Below are 21704 nucleotides of genomic sequence, written 5' to 3' on the forward strand. Positions count from 1 at the left end.
GACTAATAACTTCTCACTTTCTTAACCCTTGAGGTGCCTGGCTGCTCCAGCTGCATCGCTCATGCACCACTGAGTCGGAGCCCCGTTTCCTTAGGCATGAGTACAGCCGGCAGCTGATGATGAGGGCTTTCTTTGCCCTCGTTTACAAACCACTCAGCATTAATGGCAGCACTAAGGGTGTGAACGTTTTTTTTGTTTTTTGTTTTTGTCATTTTATGTAAGTGCTTGTAATACATATTTGCCCATATTCCATCTGTATTGCTTCCTGGAAGGGAACACAAATGCCAAGTAGCATTTTGTATGAATTATGCATCTCTTTTGATCGCTTACCTGGAAGCTACTTGTCACCCTGCGATAGATAGGCACAGACGTGTATTGCTTCGACCAGTTTGGCCCCTCGTATTTTAAGAACACAGATTGATAGAAAATATTAATCCCTTTGAATTGCTGAATTGAAATAACTTGTTTCTTCAGAAGGACGCATGATGCTTTTTAGCAATCCTGTTGGTTGTTTTCCTCTTAAAACACCTTTATTTATTTATTTATTTATTTATTTATTTATTTATTTATTTATTTATTTATTTATTTCTATCATAACAACCCATGGAGAATTTATCATCTTTGATCTCTTTCATTGTCCTGTGCCCCTAAATGTTTTTTTCCCAGGTGACTTGTTGAAAGGTTAACGTCTGCTCCTTTCTTTTTTATATGGGCTCGTATTTGTAACCTTGAAAAGATTTTTTTCTCTCCAGGTGAGGATGTGGAAAATTGTAACACTTGTTTTCGGATGTAAACTAAGAAGCTTTTTGTAGCACAGCCATTTTTAGATCCTTGCCTGTAACTTGCATCTGTATGGTGTTTCTGTGATTGAGAGCGCCCTCTTATGGTGACACAGAACTAATTCAGGAAGTCTGAGCCATTGGCCGTTCTAGTCAGTGTTCATCTAGCACTTGCTGTCTACAGCTTTCGGAGGAGTTGAAAGATGCCACTCCCTCAAAACAAGAATAACCTATTAGGAAATTTTATTTGTGTCAGGTGGAACGGCCTCCCTCTCCATTTTCAGTGGCCCCGCAAGCCTCCCTTCCCCCGGTGCCACCGCGACTTGACCTTCTGCAACAGCGGGTGTCTATTCCTTCAAGTGCTTCTGGGCTTGGAAGTGCTTCTAAGGTAAGACGTTATCCGTTTCTACGGTTTTCTGATTCGTTGTTGTGGATTAGTGGGCTTTGTGTGTGTGTGGTGGTGGTTGTTGGGTGTTTTGTTGTTGTTTTTGATTAGTGGGTTTTGACTGATTTGCTTTCATCCTGCGTCCACAGGCAGCTTCTGGCTCTCTTCATAAGGACAAACCATTACCGATACCTCCCACACTTCGAGATCTTCCACCACCGCCCCCTCCAGACCGGCCATACTCTGTTGGAGCAGAAAGCCGGCCTCAGAGACGCCCCTTGCCTTGCACACCAGGCGACTGTCCGTCCAGGGACAAACTGCCCCCTGTTCCCTCTAGCCGCCTTGGGGAATCATGGCTGCCTCGGCCGATCCCCAAAGTACCAGTGGTCGCTCCAAACGCTGGTGACCCCTGGACAGGTAGAGAATTAACCAACCGGCACTCACTTCCATTTTCATTGCCCTCACAAATGGAGCCCAGAACAGATGTGCCTAGGCTTGGAAGCACATTCAGTGTGGATACCTCCGTGGTGAGTCCTGCTTTTGAAATTATTTAGCCTGTTAACAAATATTTGTGGATGGCATTTCATGGGTCGCACTTTTGTCTACGTTTTGTATAGGATTCAGAAATAATAAAACGTAATCCCTATCCTCAGCAGTATATATACCCTCAGGAAGTGTATTAATAGATCAGATAAGGCATGTTTGTAAATACTGCAATATGTATGTGGGTGCGTGCGTATGTGTGTATATATGTAGGTATGGCTGGATTCGTGTAGTGTAAATAGAAAACACTTCAGTTTTGGAGAAAGGAGAGGTTATTTCCAAATAGAGCAATCATGAGGGCTTTATGGAACGAATGGCATCTGAATTTGAAGTGTTCTTTCCCAAGTGGATAGTTTTAAGGTCAGAGCCACAGTGACACAAATGCTTGAGGTGTGTTGTGGGATTAGAGGTAGGTTAATCTGAGTGGAGCAGAAGGTTTGTGTATCGGAGTGGGGAAAAGGTCATGAAAGGAGCGGTAATACTAGATTAGAGGACCTTGAAAATCCCATCAAGGCCAAAAGAATTTGAATTTATTTGGTAGGAAATGAGCATCTGAAGGTTTTAAATCAGTGGAGTGACATGAGCAAAATGATGGTTTCAAGAGGTACATGTAGTAGCGTCATGTAAAATAGATGGCTGAAAGGATAGATTGAAAAAAGGCTAGTAGTTCATTGAAGAAGCATGAGAAAGGGGTCCAGACCTGGGCGTGGGGAGGTGTATCTGTTTTTGGGGGGTTCGTTTATGTATGTACTCAACAAGAAATCTTACCCTTAGAAAGTTTACATTCCGGTGGAGTAAAGACAAAATAAACTCGGTAAGTTAATGAAACACAGGATGTTGGTGCTGATGAGTGCTGTGGAGGAAAATAGCTCAAAACGGGGTTGTAGGGATAGCTGGAGTCGGGCTGAGGGGTACGTGGAGGGATGGGGTACAGTTCTGAGCAAAGACCTGGAGCCTGCTGTGCTGATTCTCAGGGAGACCATTCCAGGATGAAGGGGAAGCCAGCGAGTTTGGGAGAGTCTGAGCAATCACAAAGGGGCTTATAGAGCTGATGCTAAGTAAGCAAGAGAGAGAATGGTCTAGTGCACATTTCATTACCCCGTGTTCTCTTGTATATGCGAGCGGTGTTATTTCTTGTGTGCTGTACGGATAGTTGAAGGTTAATTAGCAGTATAACTAAATAGTAATGCTGGCAGTCTCCTTCAGACAAATAAAAAGAGAGAATGGTCTGTGAGTAGTGAAGCTGAGGAATGCTGTGGCCCTTAAATGAACTGCATATTTCTTGGTTGCAAGAGAAGGGGGAGAGTGGCTTACATTTAAGTGGCATCTGTGTGATAGGCAGTCTAATTAGAATAAATTAGACTGGACTTTCTGGTGGCATCATTGTAGACAGAGGTACAGATATTTAAAATTAGAAATGGTATTTGTGGAGATAGCCAATTTCCTCAAATCTAGAATTGAAACGATAAACCCCATCTCCTTGGCTCTTTTTAGATCTCTGTCTTCCTAACCCTTACATTTAGACTTTCTTCAGAGCCTGAAAGTCCTACTTTTGGTGGGATGCAATAACCTGTAAGCACAGCATTGAGAGTGAGGTCTGTGTCTGTGTTACTGTTCTTGTTATTTTGAATAAGTTAAATAAATAAGAGGAGATACTGAAGTGTGTTAAGAAGGTTCTTTTTCACCACCTTTCTTTCCAGAATATGAATAACAGCCCATTAGCAGGTTCAGAGTTTGAGCACCCCAAAATCAAACCTTCTGCGTCTGCCAGTGCCATTTATTCTCTGGCTGCCAGGTAAGTACTAAAGCTGTATTTCAATTTTTTTTTTTAAACATTTACTTATTTTTGAGGGAGAAAGAGAGAGAGAGAGAACGAACACCCAATGGGGGAAGGGCAGAGAGAGACTGAGACACAGAATCCAAAGCAGGCACCAGACTCTGAGCTGTCAGCACTGAGCCTGATGTGGGGCTCGAACTCACAAACTGTGAGATCATGACCTGAGCTGAAGTTGGATACTTAACGGACTGAGCCACCGAGGTGCCCCTAAAGCTGTATTTCACTGTGGAGTTGGTACTGTTAAAACAGCTCACTCATGGAATTTAGAAAACCCACAGGAGTATAAAGAAAATAAAAATTGATCTGTATTTGTATCAATTCATAATTATTATATTTTCTGTTTGGGACTAATTTTTTTTCTCTGTGCATGTTCTCTGTCTTATTGGGCTTAACAATTTTATTCATCTTCTCAAAGAAGCAGTCTGGTTTTGTTGACTTTTGTAAAAACAATTCTTTTCTTAATTCTTATCATTTTTAATTTTAATTCTTAATTCTTCGGTGTCTTCTTTTTGTGTGTGTGGCAAAAAAAACACATGAACTGTACCATCTTGTTTATAAGCGTACAGTTCAGTATTAAATACATTCACTGTATTAAGTACATTATTAGTATTAAATATTAAATTAGTATTAACTACATTCACAACCATCCATGCTCAAAACTCTTCATCTCGTAAAACGGAAACTCTGTACCTGGTAAATAGTAGCTCCCCATCCTTCCCTCCCACAGCCCCTTGCAGCCACCGTTACACTTTATGATTTTGACCACTCTACCACCTATATAAGTGCAACCGTGCAGTATTTGTCTTTTGTGATTTAATTCACTTATCATCATGTCCTCATTCATGTTGTACAGTATTGCATAATTTCCTTCGTCTTTAAGGCTGAATAATATTCCCGTTGTATGCAGTACCCACCCCACCCTGTGCCTTATCTGCAGGGGGTGCATTTCAAGACCCCCAGTGAATGCCTGAAACCAAGGATAGTACCGAAACGTGTGTATGCTGTTTTTTCTCTACATACATACATGATGAAGTTTGATTTATAAATTAGGCACAGTAAGAGATTATCGACAATAACTGATCATAAACCAGGACAATTACAACAGTATGCTATGATACAAGTGAGTGACTGTGGTCTTTCTCCGAATACCATACTGTACTCACCCTTCTTGGGGTGATGTGAGATGGTAAAATGCCCATGTGACGAGATGAAGTGAGGTGAGCGACGTAGGCACCGTGACGTAGTGTTAGGCCCCTATTGACCTTCATCAGGAGGAGGATCATCTGCTTCCAGACCGCAATTGACCGGGGAAGTCAAACCACAGAAAATAAAATTGCAGATAAAGGGTGACTGCTGGACCACATTTTGCCTATCCGTTCATCGGTGGACGGACACTTGGATCGCTTCCACGTTTCAGCTGTTGGCGAAGAGTTTGCCGTGAGCGTGGGGGAACGAGTACCCCCCCAGGGCCCTGCTTCCAGTTCTTGTGAATATGTACCCAGAAGTCGTATTCCTGGATCATAGGATAATTCTTTCTTTAATTTTTTTGAGACCCTATTACACCATTTCCTGCAGCAGCTCTTGTACCATTTTACATCCCCACCAACAGTGCACAAGGATTCCCGTTTCTCCACATTCTTTCCAACCCCTGGTATTTTGGGGGTTTTTTGATGGTAGTCATTCTAATGAGGTGGTGTCTCATAGTTTTGATTTGCATTTCCCTAATGATTAATGATATTGGGCATCTTTTGATGTGTTTATTGGTCATTCACATATCCTCTTTGGAAAAATGTCTATTTAAGACATTTGATCATTTTTAATTTTTTATTTATTTAAAAAAAATTTTTTTTAACGTTTATTTATTTTTGAGACAGACACAGAGCGTGAACAGGGGAGGGTCAGAGAGAGAGGGAGACACAGAATCCGAAGCAGGCTCCAGGCTCTGAGCTGTCAGCACAGAGCCCGACGTGGGGCTCGAATTCACGGACCGTGAGATCATGACCTGAGCTGAAGTCGGACGCTTAACCGACTGAGCCACCCAGGCGCCCCGACTCATTTGTAATTTTTTAAATTTTGCTTATTTATTTTGAGAAAGAGAGAACACAAGCAGGAGAGGGGGAGAGAGAAGGAATCCCAGGCTCCTTGTGGTTGACAGCACAGGAGCTCGAACCCAGTGAACTGTGAGATCTTGCGTGAGCTGAAACCATCTGAGCCACCCAGGCACCTGCCTGTTTTTTAATTGGATTGTTTGTCCTTTCATTGTTGTCGTCAGGTTTTATAAGTTCTCTCTATATCCTGAATGTTAATCCTTTATCAGATGTGATTTGTGAGTAATTCCCTTCCATTCTGTGGGTTGCTATTTTATGGTGGATAGTTTTTCAATGCATAAAATGTTTTAACATTTTTATGAAGTGGGGCATCCAGCTGGCTCAGTCGGTGGAGCATGTGACTCTTGATTTCAGAGTTGTAGGTTCGACCCCCATGTTGGGTGTAGAAATTACTTAAAAAAAAAAAATTGGTTGGGGGGTTGGTGTCTGGGTAGCTCAGTCAGTTAAGCATCCAGCTTAGCTCAGGTCATGATCTCATGATTTGTGACTTCGAGCCCTGCATCAGGCTCTGTGTCTGGAGCCTGCTTCAGATCCTGTCTCCCTCTCTTTCTCTGCCCCTCCCCTTCTCATGCTCTGTCTCAAAACAAATAAATTTGTAAAAAAAAAAAAAAAAAAATTAAAAAGTACAGTTACAAACCATTGCTTTCTTTCAGCATTTTAAGAATACCCCATTGTGGGGCGCCTGGGTGGCGCAGTCGGTTAAGCGTCCGACTTCAGCCAGGTCACGATCTCACGGTCTGTGAGTTTGAGCCCCGCGTCAGGCTCTGGGTTGATGGCTCAGAGCCTGGAGCCTGTTTCCGATTCTGTGTCTCCCTCTCTCTCTGCCCCTCCCCCGTTCATGCTCTGTCTCTCTCTGTCCCAAAAATAATAAATAAACGTTGAAGAATACCCCATTGTTTCTGTTGGAACATTAGCTCTCAGGCTAATGTTGCTTCTTTACAGGTAGTGTTTCTTTGCATGACTACTTAAGACCTCTTTGTCTTTGGATGCCAGTGCTGTTACTATAATACTTCTAACTAGTTTTCTTTATTCTTCTTAAGGTTTGTAGAGCTTATTGATTTTGTGATTTCATGTTTTAAAACCTGTTTTAGAAAATTTCAAGCCACTCTTTCTTAAAATAGACTGAGCACTGCCATCTCCTTCCCTTCTCTTTCTGTGACCACAGTTACCTCAATGTCCCTCCTTTTTGACCGTGCCTCATACAGCTCTTAGGCTCTCTGCTGTTTTCCTTTCCTCTCTTTACTTTGATCTCAATAGTTTCTACTCTATTCCGGTTTCCTGATCTTCTCTTTTACAGTTTCTAACCTGCCCTGAATCCATCTGTTCAGTTTGTATTTTCAGATACTGTGTTTTAAGGTTCTGGAATTTCCACGTGATTTTTATTTTTATTTTTTTAAATTTTTTTTTTAACGTTTTATTTATTTTTGAGACAGAGAGAGACAGAGCATGAATGGGGGAGGGTCAGAGAGAGAGGGAGACACAGAATCCGAAACAGACTCCAGGCTCTCAGCTGTCAGCACAGAGCCCGACGTGGGGCTCGAACTCACGGACCGTGAGATCATGACCTGAGCTGAAGTCGGACGCTTAACCGACTGAGCCACCCAGGCGCCCCTCCACGTGATTTTTAAAAATGTACGGATTCTAATTTTCTAATAAAATTCTCCATTCGTCTTTTTGTTACTGAACACGTGAAGAGTAATCTTTCAAAGGCCATATCTGTGAACTCCAGCTTTGTCTCTCCAGGTTAGTGAGATAACCAAAGTATCAGTTGAGCCCTTCAGTTACTACCGTCTGCTCAGTTTCTCAGAATCTGCTGGCCTCTAGACACAGTTCAGAGGTTAGCTGCAGCTTCAGGGAAAACTATAGCAGGATTTCACACCTACTTCTCCCCTGTGCCCTTCTCTGGGATTTTTGGCCTCCCATGTCTTGGCCATCACGGAACCCCAAATTTCTAGTCCCTTTCTCCCTAGCCTGTTGAAACTGCCTTCACATCTCAAATTCAGAACCCCTGTATAGGGCTGGCTTTAAGGTATTCTGAGTCTTGGCCCCTTGAGTCTTGGCTGCCAGGCCACCCTCCAGTGCGTCCTTTCGTTTGTATTTCATCCTGCTTGTATAGCTGTTTCAGGCAGTTAGATAATGTTTGCGACTGGTCGTGTCTGTAGACATGTAAAATGTACGTATGTTTTAAATCAAGGTATGGTTTTAAAGTCTCCCTTTTCTTCACCTTAGCCTTTTATTTTGGGCATTTCTCCCTATCATTAAAAAAGTTCTTTAACAATCCAGTGTGTATAGCAGCATTGTTAACAGTAGCCAAACTAGGAAGAGAGCCTAAATGTCCATCACCTGATGAATGGATAAAGAAGATGTGGTAGTACATACACAACGGAATACTACTCAGCCATCAAAAAGAATGAAATCTTGCCATTTGCAACAATGTGGATGGAGCTAGAATGTATTATGCTAAGCAAGATAAGCCAATCAGAAAGACAAATACCATATGATTTCACTTATATGTGGAATTTAAGAAACAAAGCAGGTGAACATATGGAAGGGGGGAGTAAGAGGAGCGGGAAACAAACCACAAGAGACTCTTAACGATAGAGAACAAACTGACGATTGATGGAGGGAGGTGGGTGGCAGATGGGCTAGATGTGCAATGGGCATTAAAAAGGGCACTTGTGATGAGTACTGCATGTTGCATGTAAGTGATGAATCACTGAATTCTCCTGAAACCAATATTGCAACATATGTTAACTAAAATTTAAAAAAAAAAAAGGTTTTTCAGAATAGTCACTTTTAATGGTTATATAGTATCATATAACATTACATATTTAACCATTGCCCTGTTGGATATTTATTTTGTATAAAACCTCTTACCATAATAAATTTGCTTCATTGAGCATCTTCACATAACCAGAGATACATCCAAAGTAGAATTACCAGGACAAGAGATTGTGAGTGTTTTGATGTATTGCCAAGATACTTAATGAGGAAGGAAGTGCAGTTGTATACTTTTATTAACATCATCAACAAAAAGATTCTAATAATTTTAAAAGTTTTTGCTTGCACCTTTAATGACCTTTTTCTCTCTATGGAAGTAATATGCTAAAGAATATTTAGAAAATAGAGATATGCGACACTGAAGAAATGAAAGTTATCCATAATCTTAACACCTAGGTTCAGACAGTGGTTAGCAATTTGAATAGCTTCGCTGCCATTCTATGTGGGTATGGAATCCTGTTGTACATGCGTTTTTTCACTAGGAGGATCTTGAACATCCTAGGACATCATAATATAGTCTCCTACTACAATGATTTTCAGGTTATTGCAAATGATTACAAAGCAGCAGAACTGACTTAATTGGAACCTTAGTAGGTAAAGTAGATAAGTACAGACTGACTGTGGTAGAAGGAAGTAGGCCTCTGAGGCTTCTGCTCGGAACCTGTAAGGCACTGAGGGACCCGGTTGGCTTCAGGTATATTGCTGCGTATGTGGTTCCAAAGTTACTTTATTCAGTACATTCTTACTTGACCGGTTATCACCTATTTTTTCAATATCATAAATAATGCTCTAGTGAGTATTCTTGATTATTTCCTTAGGGAAAATTCTTAGAAATGGAATTTCTGAGCCCGAGTGTATGCCTGTTTGGTTAAATATTTTTGCTGAATTACACTCCAGAAAAATTGTACCAATGTCTCATTTCTGAAACTATGTGAAAGTACCATTTCCCTGTATCTTCACTGATACTTGATATTTTTTCTTAATCTTGATGGGTTTTTCCCATCAACAACTTGTTATGAAAAATTTCAAGCATAGAGTCAGGGTGACAGATTTTTACAGTGAACAGCCATATATTCCCCACCCGGGCTCTATTAACATTTTCTTATACTCACTTACACTTTTTTTTTTTTTTTTTAAATTTACATCCAAGTTAGCATATAGTGCAACAGTAATTTCAGGAGTAGATTCCTTAATGCCCCTTACCCATTTAGCCCATCCCCCCACCCAAAGTCCCTCTAGCAGCCCTGTTTGTTCTCTGTATTTAAAAGTCTGTTATGTTTTGTCCGCCTCCCTGTTTTTTTTTTTTTTTTTTTTTTTAACGTTTATTTATTTTTGGGACAGAGAGAGACAGAGCATGAACGGGGGAGGGGCAGAGAGAGAGGGAGACACAGAATTGGAAGCAGGCTCCAGGCTCCGAGCCATCAGCCCAGAGCCCGACGCGGGGCTCGAACTCACGGACCGCGAGATCGTGACCTGGCTGAAGTCGGACGCTTAACCGACTGTGCCACCCAGGCGCCCCAGCCTCCCTGTTTTTATATTATTTTTGTTTCCCGTCCCTTATGTTCATCTGTTTTGTATCTTAACTTCCTCATATGAGTGAAGTCATATATTTGTCTTTCTCTTGCGAATTACACTTAGCATAATACCCTTTAGTTCCATGTACTTTTTGTTTTTAAATCATCTCTGCACCCAGCGTGGGGCTCAAACCTACAATTCTGAGATTCAGAGTTACACGTTGCAACAATTGAGCCAGCCAGGCACCCCTCTATATACTTCTGTCCCTATCCATCTGTCAGTCTGTCTGTCTTCTTGGGCACGTTTCAGAGCAAATTGTAGATACTAATATGCTTCCACCCCAAAACTTCAGCACGCGGAACACAAAGTAATACATAGACATAAGAAAAACCTGCAGTTAGATTATAGGGACTGTCGCTCTGTCTTAGGTTTCTGTAACATTTAAGCGTTTTATAATAAGCAGCTATTGCTTTTATAGTAGGGAAAAAGAAACATGGAGTAAATACAGACAAATCCAGTAGATGCTCCTTATCGAGTGTTTAGGATGTGCAAAAATACAAAGACGAAGGGAACTCACGTTCCCAGCAGCAGTTGTGTGTATGTGTGTGCGCTTGTTCACACGTGCATGTGTCTTGTTTGTTGATTTTTTTCCCCTGGTTTTGTCAAGTTTCTTGGGTGGGGGGAGGGAGCAGGAGAAGTTTTGATTCCAGAGCTGCTAGGTGAGAGCTTCGGGTGGAACGGCAAGATCCCCAAAGCAGGAGTCAGAAGATGGGAGATGCCATCTCAGAATTGATGCTAACCTACCACTTGATCTCTCTTGATGTCAGATTTTTGTTTTCTAAAATGAGGAGAAAAGTGATTAAAGTAGGAGATAACCTGTGAGGAAGCTTTCAACAAGCTGTATTAGTCTTTGAAACCATAGGTAGATGTTAAGAATTAGCATCTGGCATAGGTTCCTAGCATATTGTCAGAAGGCCACAGCTGCTGCTCGCGTCATGCCTGGTGAGGGAAAAACTGGCACGCCAGCTCTTGGGCTGGGACCCCAGTTTATTTGGGGACTGAGACGAACCGGCTTCAAGCACTGTTCCCGTGTAGCCCATCTCAGACAACATAGCTGTGTCTGTGGTCAGCTGAAAGCAAAACTTGAAGTTAGTGTGTTTTGTAATAATGAACCTGTCTCGACCAGGAGAAGTAACAGTTCCCTAGGTGGCATGTGTTTTTCCGTCAGAAGTGAGTTGCGGCCTGTCTCGGAGACTCTCATTTCACACTTGCACGTTTTGCAGCCTGTTTATCGTTTTCATTTTCTTTTTCTGTCTTCTTCCTCTCCCAGGCCTCTTCCTGTGCCAAAGCTGCCCCCCGGGGAGCAGGGTGAAAGTGAGGAGGACACGGAGTATATGACCCCCTCCTCCAGGCCTCTAGGACTTCCAAAACCGGATGGGAAATGGCCTTTGGACACAACCCAGAGTTCACGGTACGTTCACGATAGTCTTCTGGGAATTAAGTTGACACCACTCACCTGCCTAGCTGCTCCCTACTGATGTTATCCGGCCAGAATGAAAGCAGAAAGACGTGTGGAGCCTACATACCCCAGCGTTTGGCCCCTCGCACCTAGAAGCAATTCCACTTAGGCTTCCTCACTGTCACAGTAGTTACAAAACCACACGTCCGTTGTGCATCGTAAGAGTCGATCCTGTGCCATTTATTAGTGATCCTGGCAAAAGGAAAATGCTATCTTGATAGACTCAGGGTCTAGGATAGTTAAGAATAGACGAGGCTTAATAAGTTTGCAGATAACAGAGTTCTATTTCTGAAGATCATATGCCACTTTCCTTCTGGTTCAGAGCGTGTGATTGTGACCAGCAGATTGATAGCTGTACATATGAAGCAATGTATAATATTCAGTCCCAGGCGGCACCGGCTGTCACAGAGAGCAGCACCTTTGGTGAGTAGCCATTCTGCTACTTTGAAAATCGTTGATGTGCCATTGGAATGAGCCTGTCCTACTTGGCTATTTGAGACAGCTTGATTCTAGGCAGAAACTTCTTTTAAATAATCTTCTTGGCAAAATATCTTTGATCCAGGGGCAGTAAAACCCTCTCCTCTGTTTTATTTCCTGTTCACGCAACTGATTCCCTTTGTACTTTTTCATCCTTCCAGGGCCTAGAGACATTTGGGTTCTATGGCCTGGGCCCGCAGTGCTGGCAGCTCCCTTTTATTTCCTTTGCTTTTTAGCATTGATGAAATTCTTTTGTGTGTGGGTGGTGAATACTCAATTCCCATATCAACTAGCTTACCAAGTTGAAAGTTCAAGAAGGCAGCACACACAGGCCCTTTGGCTGGTCTTGCGAGGTGAAACGCCAGTAGAAATGTTGAATGAATGCTATAAAATGACACTTGAGTCTTTGGCGTCAGTGGCTGTTAACCCTGACAAGGGTAGCCTTTACCACGTTCGGGAGAGCAGGGCCGCAGTGTCGGTGCAGATTGCGTTTTCTCTGTTCTTTTGTCTCCACCCGCGGGGCCTGCCGTGGCGGTCAGGCCCAGGGTAGACCATTGGTAGCTTGCGTGCTGGACACGTGTGAACGAATGAGCTGCGTTAGAAGACGGGGTGTGTGTGTGAGAAGCAGAAGATAACCGCACAAACCGTTCTCTAGGTGAAGGGAATCTGGCCCCGGCCCACGCCAGCACCGGACCCGAGGAGTCTGAAAATGAGGAGGATGGCTATGACGTCCCCAAGCCGCCTGTGCCGGCAGTGCTGGCCCGGCGGACTCTGTCCGACATCTCTAACGCCAGCTCTTCGTTCGGCTGGTTGTCTCTGGAAGGCGACCCCACTGCAAGTGAGTCTCCCGGCCGGCCTGGGTTTGTGCTGAATGGCTGTGTGGCTCCCGGTTTGTATTGCAACCGAGGTGACTGCCTGGTGACGGTGCTTTTGTCACCAGATGTTAAGTCTGTTTTAGTCTATGTGGGAGGAAAGGTGGTCCCGGGGTCTCCATTAGGAAGTTGAACTGTAGTCAGACTCTTTAGGATTCTGCCAGACTTAGAAACAAGGTTGTTCCTTAACCCGTGGCTGCTCCTGGCTGGTGCTAGGTAGGACGTCTGGTTCTTTGGGGTGCGTGTCATGACACCAGTAATGAAGCTTGATGGTTCAGAGCACGCATTCTTGACTTCCGGGCCCTGTCCCATTGGAACGAGGGCGCGCCGGCTCTGGAAGCACACTGAGTGGGCTCGGAGCCAGCTCACATTTGGGCCTTGACTCTCAGGGGCTGCCCTTGCACCTGTGGCTGCCTGGGAGGGCAGCAGCCAGAGTTGCTGTCACTTTGGAAGTTGAAGACTGTGCTCAGGACAGCTGGCAAAAAGATACATCCAGTTGCCCGAACAGGTGGTGATCCCCACCCGCCCAGCCTTGTTTAATGCTTCTCCACTGCAACTTAGTCTTATTTCTGTTGTCCTCTTTGTGGAAGGAGAAGTTTAGTGTCTTTGGCCCTGCCGGAGAAGTTGTTTTAAATAATCTAGGCACTCTGTGTGTGAAAAGTGTATAAAGCGTGATGCGGATGCAGGTGTCTGTGCTCAGGACAGCAGTGTTCCTGTCAGCGGAGCAGGTGCATGGTATATTTAGAAGGCTGCTCCCGCTGTGAGGAGGAGGCGAAGGCTTTCTGCTAAAACCCTGGAACCGGTAAAACCCGGCCCTTTAAGAGCACAAGTCCCTGCCCAGGTACAGTAGGTCGGTAATACCTTGATCTTAGCACACTGTTATTCCTGCCGTTAAGTGGGGATCCCCCCCCCGCCAGATTTGCAAATATTTTCTTTCTGATTTCTTCTAGACTTCACTGAGGGTTCCCAAGTTCCCGAAAGGCCTCCCAAACCGTTCCCTCGGAGAATCAACTCTGAACGAAAAGCAGGTAGCTGTCAGCAAGGCGGTGCCGCCCCCGCCCCACCGCAGCTCTCCAGTGAGATCGAGAACCTCATGAGTCAGGGATACTCCTACCAGGACATTCAGAAAGCTTTGGTCATTGCCCACAACAACATCGAAATGGCCAAAAATATCCTCCGGGAATTTGTTTCTATTTCTTCTCCCGCCCACGTCGCCACCTAGCACACCCCCTCCCCGCTGCAGCGTCAGAGGACCAGTGAGCCGGCCGCTCTTACTGGAGTGGCACCTGCAAGGGCAGAGGTGCCTTTGGAGACTTCGCGGTGAGGTCTCGCCCTCTCTGTGGGGTTTCACATCTGTGGTTCCAAGATTTCAAAGCAGTGGAATGAACATGGAGCAGCTAGTGTGTTTTATTATTTTATTTGTTTTGAGAGTGGATTCGAAGGTGTCCTTCAGTCCTCACCTTAGAGTGTGGATTCTTAGTAAATGGTAGCCTACCTGGGGAACAGTCCGGAAAGCAGTAGAAGTATTGTGCTGTAAATCCTCACTGGGGACTTCAGACTTCCCTGGGTTAAGGATGTGGTTGTGTTTCTGTCTGTCTGTGGTTGCGTGTGTCCTGTGATTATAAGATTAACCTGCTGTGTGTGTTAATCCCAGGCAGGGAATTAGCACAAGAGGTTTAGGAAGGAATCGTTTAAAGACTTCCATCTACTGTGGTATTCTACCCAACCCCAGTGTGTATTACAACTTCAACACTCCCCGACGGCTTGGATTACCACGTGCATAGCTCAAGTCTTGTATTTTTAGAACACCCTCCCTCTGTCCTTTGTCCTGCTTCCTCTTCCTCCTTGGTGTCTGTCATTGGCAGTGGGCTTGCTGTGACCAGACTTACTGAAGCCGAGTGGCTTATAGGATGTTCCTTATTACGTGTGATGGTTGGTGTTGGTTTGTGTGGTAGATGGGTAGTGGGGGAAAAAGTACTGTTGCTGTATCCTTATAGTCATGTTTGATCTAGCAGCTAACACTGGTCACTCCAAAGCACTGTTTCCATAGGAACATCGACTCTGTTAAAGTACGATGTTTTCATTATCCTAATTCCATAATGACTGATTCGAGATAGAGGCCTTCAGATACATTCCATGCCCTCCCCAGAAGATGGTCTGTGGGAGTCCGTTGCCTTGATGCCAGGTATGTGTTCTAACGTAGGCCGTGGGTTTTTCTGCTTCACGGGAAGGGAAGGGCATTTGTTTCCAGCAATGGCTTTCTGACCCGAATACCACAAAACTTTTAGCAAGCTTCACGCACAGGCTCTTTCCCTTGTTCTGCATAAGATGCACAAAATAGTGAAGATGTCTCTGTTGGGTTTTTTTTTTTCCCGGTGAGTTAATTCCAGCTTATACGGGTGTCTCCCTTTGAACATGAGCCAGGTTATATTTTCGGAGGAGAATCTGCTCTTTGCCCTCGAAGGAAAGGGGCTGACACCCATGGTGGTGCAGCATTGCGCTGACAGCCCCAGTCCCGCATCGGGGCCTCCGACAGCTGGGTTTCTCTTGTGCCTGTGGCTTTGGGCATGTGGCACGTCCTTCCGTCTCCTCGTCACCTTAGTCCTGTGTACTCTCTCGTGACTGCGTTCTCCACGGTAATTAGCATTCAGTGTATAAATGACTTTACTGTGGTCAGAGACCGTATGTGAGAAGCCTGACGATTTGTGTAATTGCAGGTTACAAAGGAGATTCAGGGTCCAGCACGGGGCACCCGTTAGTCGGTTCCTGGAGGTGCTGCGAAATGGCCCCTGGAGTTGGGTCAGTTCTCTGTCCGGTCTTTGCTGGCTTCCCCAGCAAAGCGGGTGTACCCCCTCGCTTGTCAGAAGCACGCCTGCTCTTTGATCAATCTGCCCTCCTCAAAACCTAAATCACGCTTTTGTCTTTAGATCCAGAATCTCTTCAGATCGGTTTTCTTTCTCATCTTGTCATCTGTGGAACTAAAACTTTTTCTAACTCTTCTCTTGGCTCTCAGCTGTTCCTAGACCTGTTGGCTTTATCCTCTTGCCTCCAAACCATTTACATTCCCAGGGTAGAAGGTACAGGACTTCTTGTTGATTTTCTCTGGTTCCCCAATGTCTGCTCCACGTGGCGGAAAACAGCCCAGCCCACTGTCAGGTGCAGGAGGTCCTGATGGTCGTGGCCGGGGGCAGGGAGAGTGGCAGTAACCTAGCGTCTCCTTCTAAAAGCCAGTAAGGATAGGGTTTCGTTTGTGGTAATGTTCAGTTTGTATTTTGTTTAAATGCTGAAGACCCAGACGAAAAACTGGAAGAAATGGCAGCATTTTCCATGCCTTTCCACACTGGAAGTTTTCCTTGTCTGCAGACATTGCCCATAGTCTCAAGATGTGTCAAGAGAACAGAACACTGATTCTGCATATCTTTTGCCTGTTCAGTGTATCCAGAATCTTTGGAGAGTGTGTCCTTACATACATAGGCTAAGGGCGAGTTCATCCTTTTGTTCCTCGTTGAGCGCCCCTGTGGCTCATGGGGTCAGGCCTCCAACTGGGGTGTCAGATCCCAGTGTTGGACATACGCTTCATTGATCGGCTTGGTCATCGGCCTGGCAGCTGGGTAGCTATAGGCTTTCAAGCTTCTGAGACCATTCTGTGAGGTTTTCTCTCCTCAGGTCTGTGAGGACAGACCTGGGTCCAAGCCTCAGGTCGCCAAGGTAGTCTCACGAAAGTTTTCACGTGGAGGCTTGTCTTGAGGGTGTTTCCAAAACTTTAATCTCGTAAATTTTCCTTGGGCTAAGGCACAAATACCAGCTTCTTCATCCTCCATTCGTATGGCAGTTTTTAATTCTTGGGCTCTGCTCTGAATTTAGAATTGCTCTTTCAGAAGTAGGCTTTGAGTTTTGCCATTTTGGGTAAACCCATCTCCCTTCTCCCTCCGAATTACAAGTGGTTCCTTCTGTGTTAACTTGCCAGGTGGGTAAGGTAAAAGTCACTTTGATGTTTTTCTTTTTTCTCAAATGCGTTAGGCTGTTCTGTTCAGTCCAGTCTCCTTTCCCTCTCTCTGGCTTGCCCTGCACGGCCTGCCTCTGTGCTCCTCTGTGCCCAGCTGCCCTCTGTGCTCCTTCCACTAAAGTAAAAGATTCCCAGAGCAGAAAAACCTGTGGGCTCGTGATATACCTCCCTTTAAGAAAATAAGAGATTGGGCACTTTCCGGTCTCCACGTGCATCTGTTCATTCTTATGTAAGTAATGATCTGCACCTTGGACGGCCATTCTCTTCCACTAGCCCTCCTCCCCCCACTGAACACACTCCGCCATTCTTCTGTGCTCTTCCCAGACAGACGACACCAGGGCCCAGGATGGGGGACAGCGCTCGTAGTGTCATTCAGCTGCTTTGCGGGTTAAAATTTTTGGAAGGGGGTCGCTATTCTTCAATCCCCTCTATAGAAAACTAAAATATAACTTAGGGTCCAAACAGCAGACCTACAAATGAGTTTTTGTAAATTTGCCAGCAGAGTAGGGACTGTATATTCCCTTCAAGGCACCATGATCAGACTTGACACCTGTGTGTGTGGGTGGTTGGCGATGGTGTTGATGCAGAATATTCTCCTACCTCACCTCATGACAGTCAGGGTTCTAGACCTCCTTCCCAAGCTAAGGAAGTCCCCCCCTCCTGCCGTTGGCCTTTCTGACTCTGGTGACCGCTGCCCAGGGAACAGTGGTATTCTAACCATCGGCCTGGCCTGGTGGTTACCAGTTAGGTTGTTCGTTCAGCAAATGTGTATGAGCGATTACCATGTGCCAGAAGCGCCAGCTTCTCCGTGTCCCTCCCTGTCCCTCCCTGTCCAGGACTTGCATTTGGCCCTAAAATAGCTCATCCCCAAAAGATGGTGCAGTTTTTATTCACAGCTCTTTTATGTAGATCTGTATTTCCTTAAAGAGCTGTCCTGGGTGAAATCAATTCAAGGCTCTTCCGTTAACCCGTGTCGTCTTCCTAGAGCTTTGATACTTTCTGGGAGATTCCTCAACGTGTCTCATGGGTACCCACCATCTTTTGTGTATTTCAGTGGAATCTGTTTGGTGGGTTGAGGGGTGTGTTGGCTCAGCTGCACGGTTAGGGCAGTTACGTGTTTAAGTAAAGCATCTGCCCGTAGTTCCTCTCCAGTCTAGTGCCTTCCTTGATCTTCCTACTGAGCTGCTGGAGTTCCTAATCCCCCTTGTTGTGAAGTTTCCTTGTCGCCCTTCGGGGACCTGTTACCACCTCCCATTCTCTTTGGAACTTATTTTCCAGTCTTCCAACACCTTTGCAGCCGATTCGATGTCTTAGAAAGGCTGAAGGTGTGGGAGCAGGGCGGATACCTGTTGTTCGGTCCTGGTCTTCAGCTGATCCTTTGGTCTCCCAAGAGCCAGTCGGCAAAATAGATGGAACTCAGTTCTCAGAAATGCCAGCCTTTCCTGGGCTAAGGAGCCTGGGACCCTAGAACTTAGCATCAGAATACATACGTCACCACTCTCCTGCTAGACTTTCAGGCTTTAGAATTCAATCTGAAGTATTCTAAGTCCACCTACAGTGTTACTGGCACTACTTTGACCTCAGCCTATGTTCGTTGTCTTTCTTTAGAAGCGCGTAAAGCTGCGCAGGGCTTGGAGGAGGGTTCATAGTGAAAGGAAGCCACGGTTTTGTATCTTTGTCCTGTTTCGGAATCCTTCGGATGTCAGAAACAGGTATTCAGGCTAAAGAAAGGAGGGAATCCTAAGGATACAGGGTATTTTATAGACCCCAGTGCGAGAAGTACAGTCGATTCTTGTATGGGGCTGGGCTGGGACTGTCAGACTTTGCACCCGGTCCTTTCTCCTGCTTGTCAGGCACAGCCCTGGAATAGACAACCCAGTCCCCAAGTCTACACGACGTCCCAGCTCTAGGGATCGCCGTACACAGCTTCCCAGTGCCTCTTGATTCATTCAGATTCTCAAGAAAGAACACGATCGGCCCAGCACATTGCCTGGGTGTCTACGCCTGACCAGTTAGCCTTGGCGTGTGGGGCGGCAGCGGTGTGCCCCTTTGGGTGGGAGATGGGGGGAGAAGAGGCTATAGGCAGGATAGATACCCTAAAGGTCTTTTAGTAGTAAAGCTGCTGTCATACTGCGTTTTTTTAGAGTAGAAAGGTAGGCATGGGACTGTGTCTGGGATGTTGAGAAAATTCTTGGGTTTTGCTTAATTTGGGTTATCGTCATCTTTATTTCCTTATTTCCTGTTTTCAATCCCTTTATCAGTCTTGGCATCCAAGATTTCTTACCTCCCTCCTCAGGACCCGTTTCTCCTGTTCCAGAGCTAGTCTGTTCTTAGGTGACGTTTCTTTGCCTTCATTCAATCTCAGGTTTTTAGCCTTCTTTCATATTGTTTGGAGAGCAGATCACACATCCCACTGTAGCCACCCATGGACTTTTGGGCTCTCTTCAAGTTTTAGCACCGAAAATACATCCATTCTGTGGGCCCGTGGCCCTGGCTCCCCTCCTCCTCGAGGAGAGCCCTGCGGTAATATTCTTGGGCAAGCCTTCCGGGGTACCTCAGAAACTACTTCCCCATAGCCAGCAGGAATATATAATAACCGGGACAGTAGCCAGGATATAAATTAGATGTAGATTCCAGTTTAGAAGAGTTTTGACTGAGAGCTCTTTAGACCGGGAACCCTGGTCTCCCCTGTCCACTTGATTTCTTTGTAGTCCTGTATCAGAGCCTTTTTTAATTTTAATTTTATTTTTCAAAAAACTGCTTGCCTACTAAGTCTTTTGATCTTGCTTACCTCATCCTAGAGCCTGTCCCGTGTTCTTAAGGCATGTTCATAATTACTTGTAACTTTTTTAAACTGTTGGAGTCGTTAGGAATACACAGAAGTAACCTAGTAATCCAAAGATACACATTGAGGCACGTGATGAAGGGTGGGTCGTCAGCCCTTGCATTTGGTGTCCTGGACGGGGCGCCAGAATCAAGGAGCAGAGGGACAGCAGGGCCGGGTGCCTCCCTGTCCTAGGAAATCTGGCGTGGTTCCACAGGGGAGCGCAGTGTTTTTTGGGTCTAAGCAGCGGCACCCGCGTAAGAGGCGGGGGGCCGGGACGGGAGGAGCAAGCTCTGGCCGGAGGCTCCCTCACATTCAGACGGGAACGGGAAAAGAACGGAAGGGCCAGCTGTCGGCTAAGAGCAACAGCTGTCTGGAGCTCTCCCTGCCGCTTCCCTTGTGTAACGCTCGAGAAAAACGCGGTGGACCGCTCCCTCTGTTCGCCCAGAGCAAAGGCTGAAAGCCAGCCTCCGCTCTCCTACCGCTCAGGCGGCCGAACAGATCAGCGGAGTTCTGGTTGCCCGGCTCCACGTTCTTGACCCGCTCCCGAAATGAACGTGAGGGGCACCCCTCCACTGCCTCTCACAAGTCCTCTTTGCACGCCCGAGCCGGACCGGAGGGCCAGGGAAGGGGGGAGGCTCGGGCACACGCCCCGGGCAGCTCCTCGGGCCTCGCTCCGCCTCCCGCCCAGCCCCGACGAGGGGGGCGCCGTGTGCCCACGCCCAGTGCGCCAACCTGCTCGCGTGTCGCGTGCCCCGTGTGTCCGTTCCCTCCTCCCTACCTACCTCGGACCCTGCTCGGGGCGAGGTAGCCGTGCTCATGGCGGTCTTGAAACCGCAGAGGCAGAGAACCACGTAGGAGTCTGTAGACTGTGTGTTTTCTCTTCCTCGGTTTCTTCCTTCTGCTGTCTGGGTAAGCCTGCAGGCACGTTGCCCGTGAGAGTGGATGCCTCCTGACCTACCGGTCTCCGTGTCTCGGCCTTGACCTCCTGCTGAAACATGTGGTAGGGGCATGGCAGCTACGAGGTACCTCCTCCTACATTTGCTTTCTGGCTGTGGTGACTTGGGATTTTTAACCTTATATATCTTTTTCCTTTATTCAAAACAAAACAATTTTTAGCACACTGAAAAAAAAAAAAAAAAGCCAAACATTTTTGTGCCTTTCTAAGGCAGCACTGTAACTCAGGCTGCATTTTAGGACTTAATATGGAAATACCAGAGTCTTAGCTCCTCTACCTTGAGTGTCCATCCTTACAGACTGGGGGGAGGAGGAAACGCTCTGTGTGGCTGGAGAGATGTCAGATAGGTGAGGCACGTCTGGGGTCCCCTCTCCCTGCCTTTTGGAGTACGTGTTCCCCTGGGATCATTCGGTTGGCTCTAGTCAGGATCGCAGCCGCCAGGTTGAAGGCTGTCTCCAGCGAGGAGAGAGGGAGACTGTTCTGGGATTTCCAGGTATGCCCTGGACCATTTCAAGTGTGCCAGCCTCTGGGCCTGCTAGTGACTCAACTGCATGGGAAAGTGTAGGACGGACTCTCCCGAGAACAGACGTGGTGTGTGTCTTTCCTCTTTGCTGGATCCTGAACTGGCCTAGACCTCCTGCCTCTCCCTCGAGACGTGGCTTTCCTTTCATTTGCAGACTTCAGTCTTAAAGCATTAAGCAGCCAGTGCCCTCTGCGGGTCCAGTTTTCCCCTGGGGAAGGCAGCAAGGACCACGTGCCCGGTCCTCAGCATGGTGGTCACGGTCAGTTTCAGCAAAGAGAAAAGGAAAAAAAGTTTTCTATCTGAGAATTTTACTTCTCCCTTTCCCCTTTCAGTTCTTCCCTGCCTTTAATCAAGAATTGGGAGAGAAACCATTCCTCTGAACGTCCTCCCTCTTTAGGATTTTGACATTCTTGGCCTGGGTGGGGCTGAGGAGAACTTGATGCTTCCTCCGGAATAGAGTCCCAATTTGTATATCAGTGTTAAAAATGAAACAAAACGAAAACTTAGAGGAGATTTTTGTGGACTATTTTAAAAATGTGTCATTAATATAAAAAAAATTTCTATTAGCAGTATTTAA

The 21704-nt window shown here is 45.8% G+C and overlaps 1 protein-coding gene and 1 non-coding gene across 7 annotated transcripts in view; both read left to right on the top strand.

Moving 5' to 3' along the window:
* The window catches only part of CBL (Cbl proto-oncogene), an 87828-nt gene that overhangs the window by 62709 nt on the left and 3415 nt on the right, over positions 1 to 21704 (top strand). For 3 of the 6 annotated variants that reach the window (XM_045038409.1, XM_045038410.1, XM_045038411.1), the window contains exons 10-16: positions 1036 to 1167; positions 1314 to 1691; positions 3408 to 3502; positions 11279 to 11419; positions 11790 to 11890; positions 12600 to 12782; positions 13767 to 13844. In XM_045038409.1, coding sequence (XP_044894344.1) covers positions 1036 to 1167; positions 1314 to 1691; positions 3408 to 3502; positions 11279 to 11419; positions 11790 to 11890; positions 12600 to 12782; positions 13767 to 13844 — 1108 coding nt within the window. Of the gene's footprint in view, positions 1 to 1035; positions 1168 to 1313; positions 1692 to 3407; positions 3503 to 11278; positions 11420 to 11789; positions 11891 to 12599; positions 12783 to 13766; positions 20859 to 21704 lie in introns of those variants that run through there. The other 3 variants (XM_045038408.1, XM_045038414.1, XM_045038413.1) reach the window with 1 other exon arrangement.
* LOC111556848 lies at positions 2790 to 2919 on the top strand. Its single transcript, XR_002736564.1, has one exon. It is a non-coding gene; the product is annotated as a small nucleolar RNA SNORA19 (small nucleolar RNA).

The sequence above is a fragment of the Felis catus genome, chromosome D1 (genome assembly GCF_018350175.1).
Source record: "Felis catus isolate Fca126 chromosome D1, F.catus_Fca126_mat1.0, whole genome shotgun sequence".
In the NCBI taxonomy this organism is placed as follows: domain Eukaryota; kingdom Metazoa; phylum Chordata; class Mammalia; order Carnivora; family Felidae; genus Felis; species Felis catus.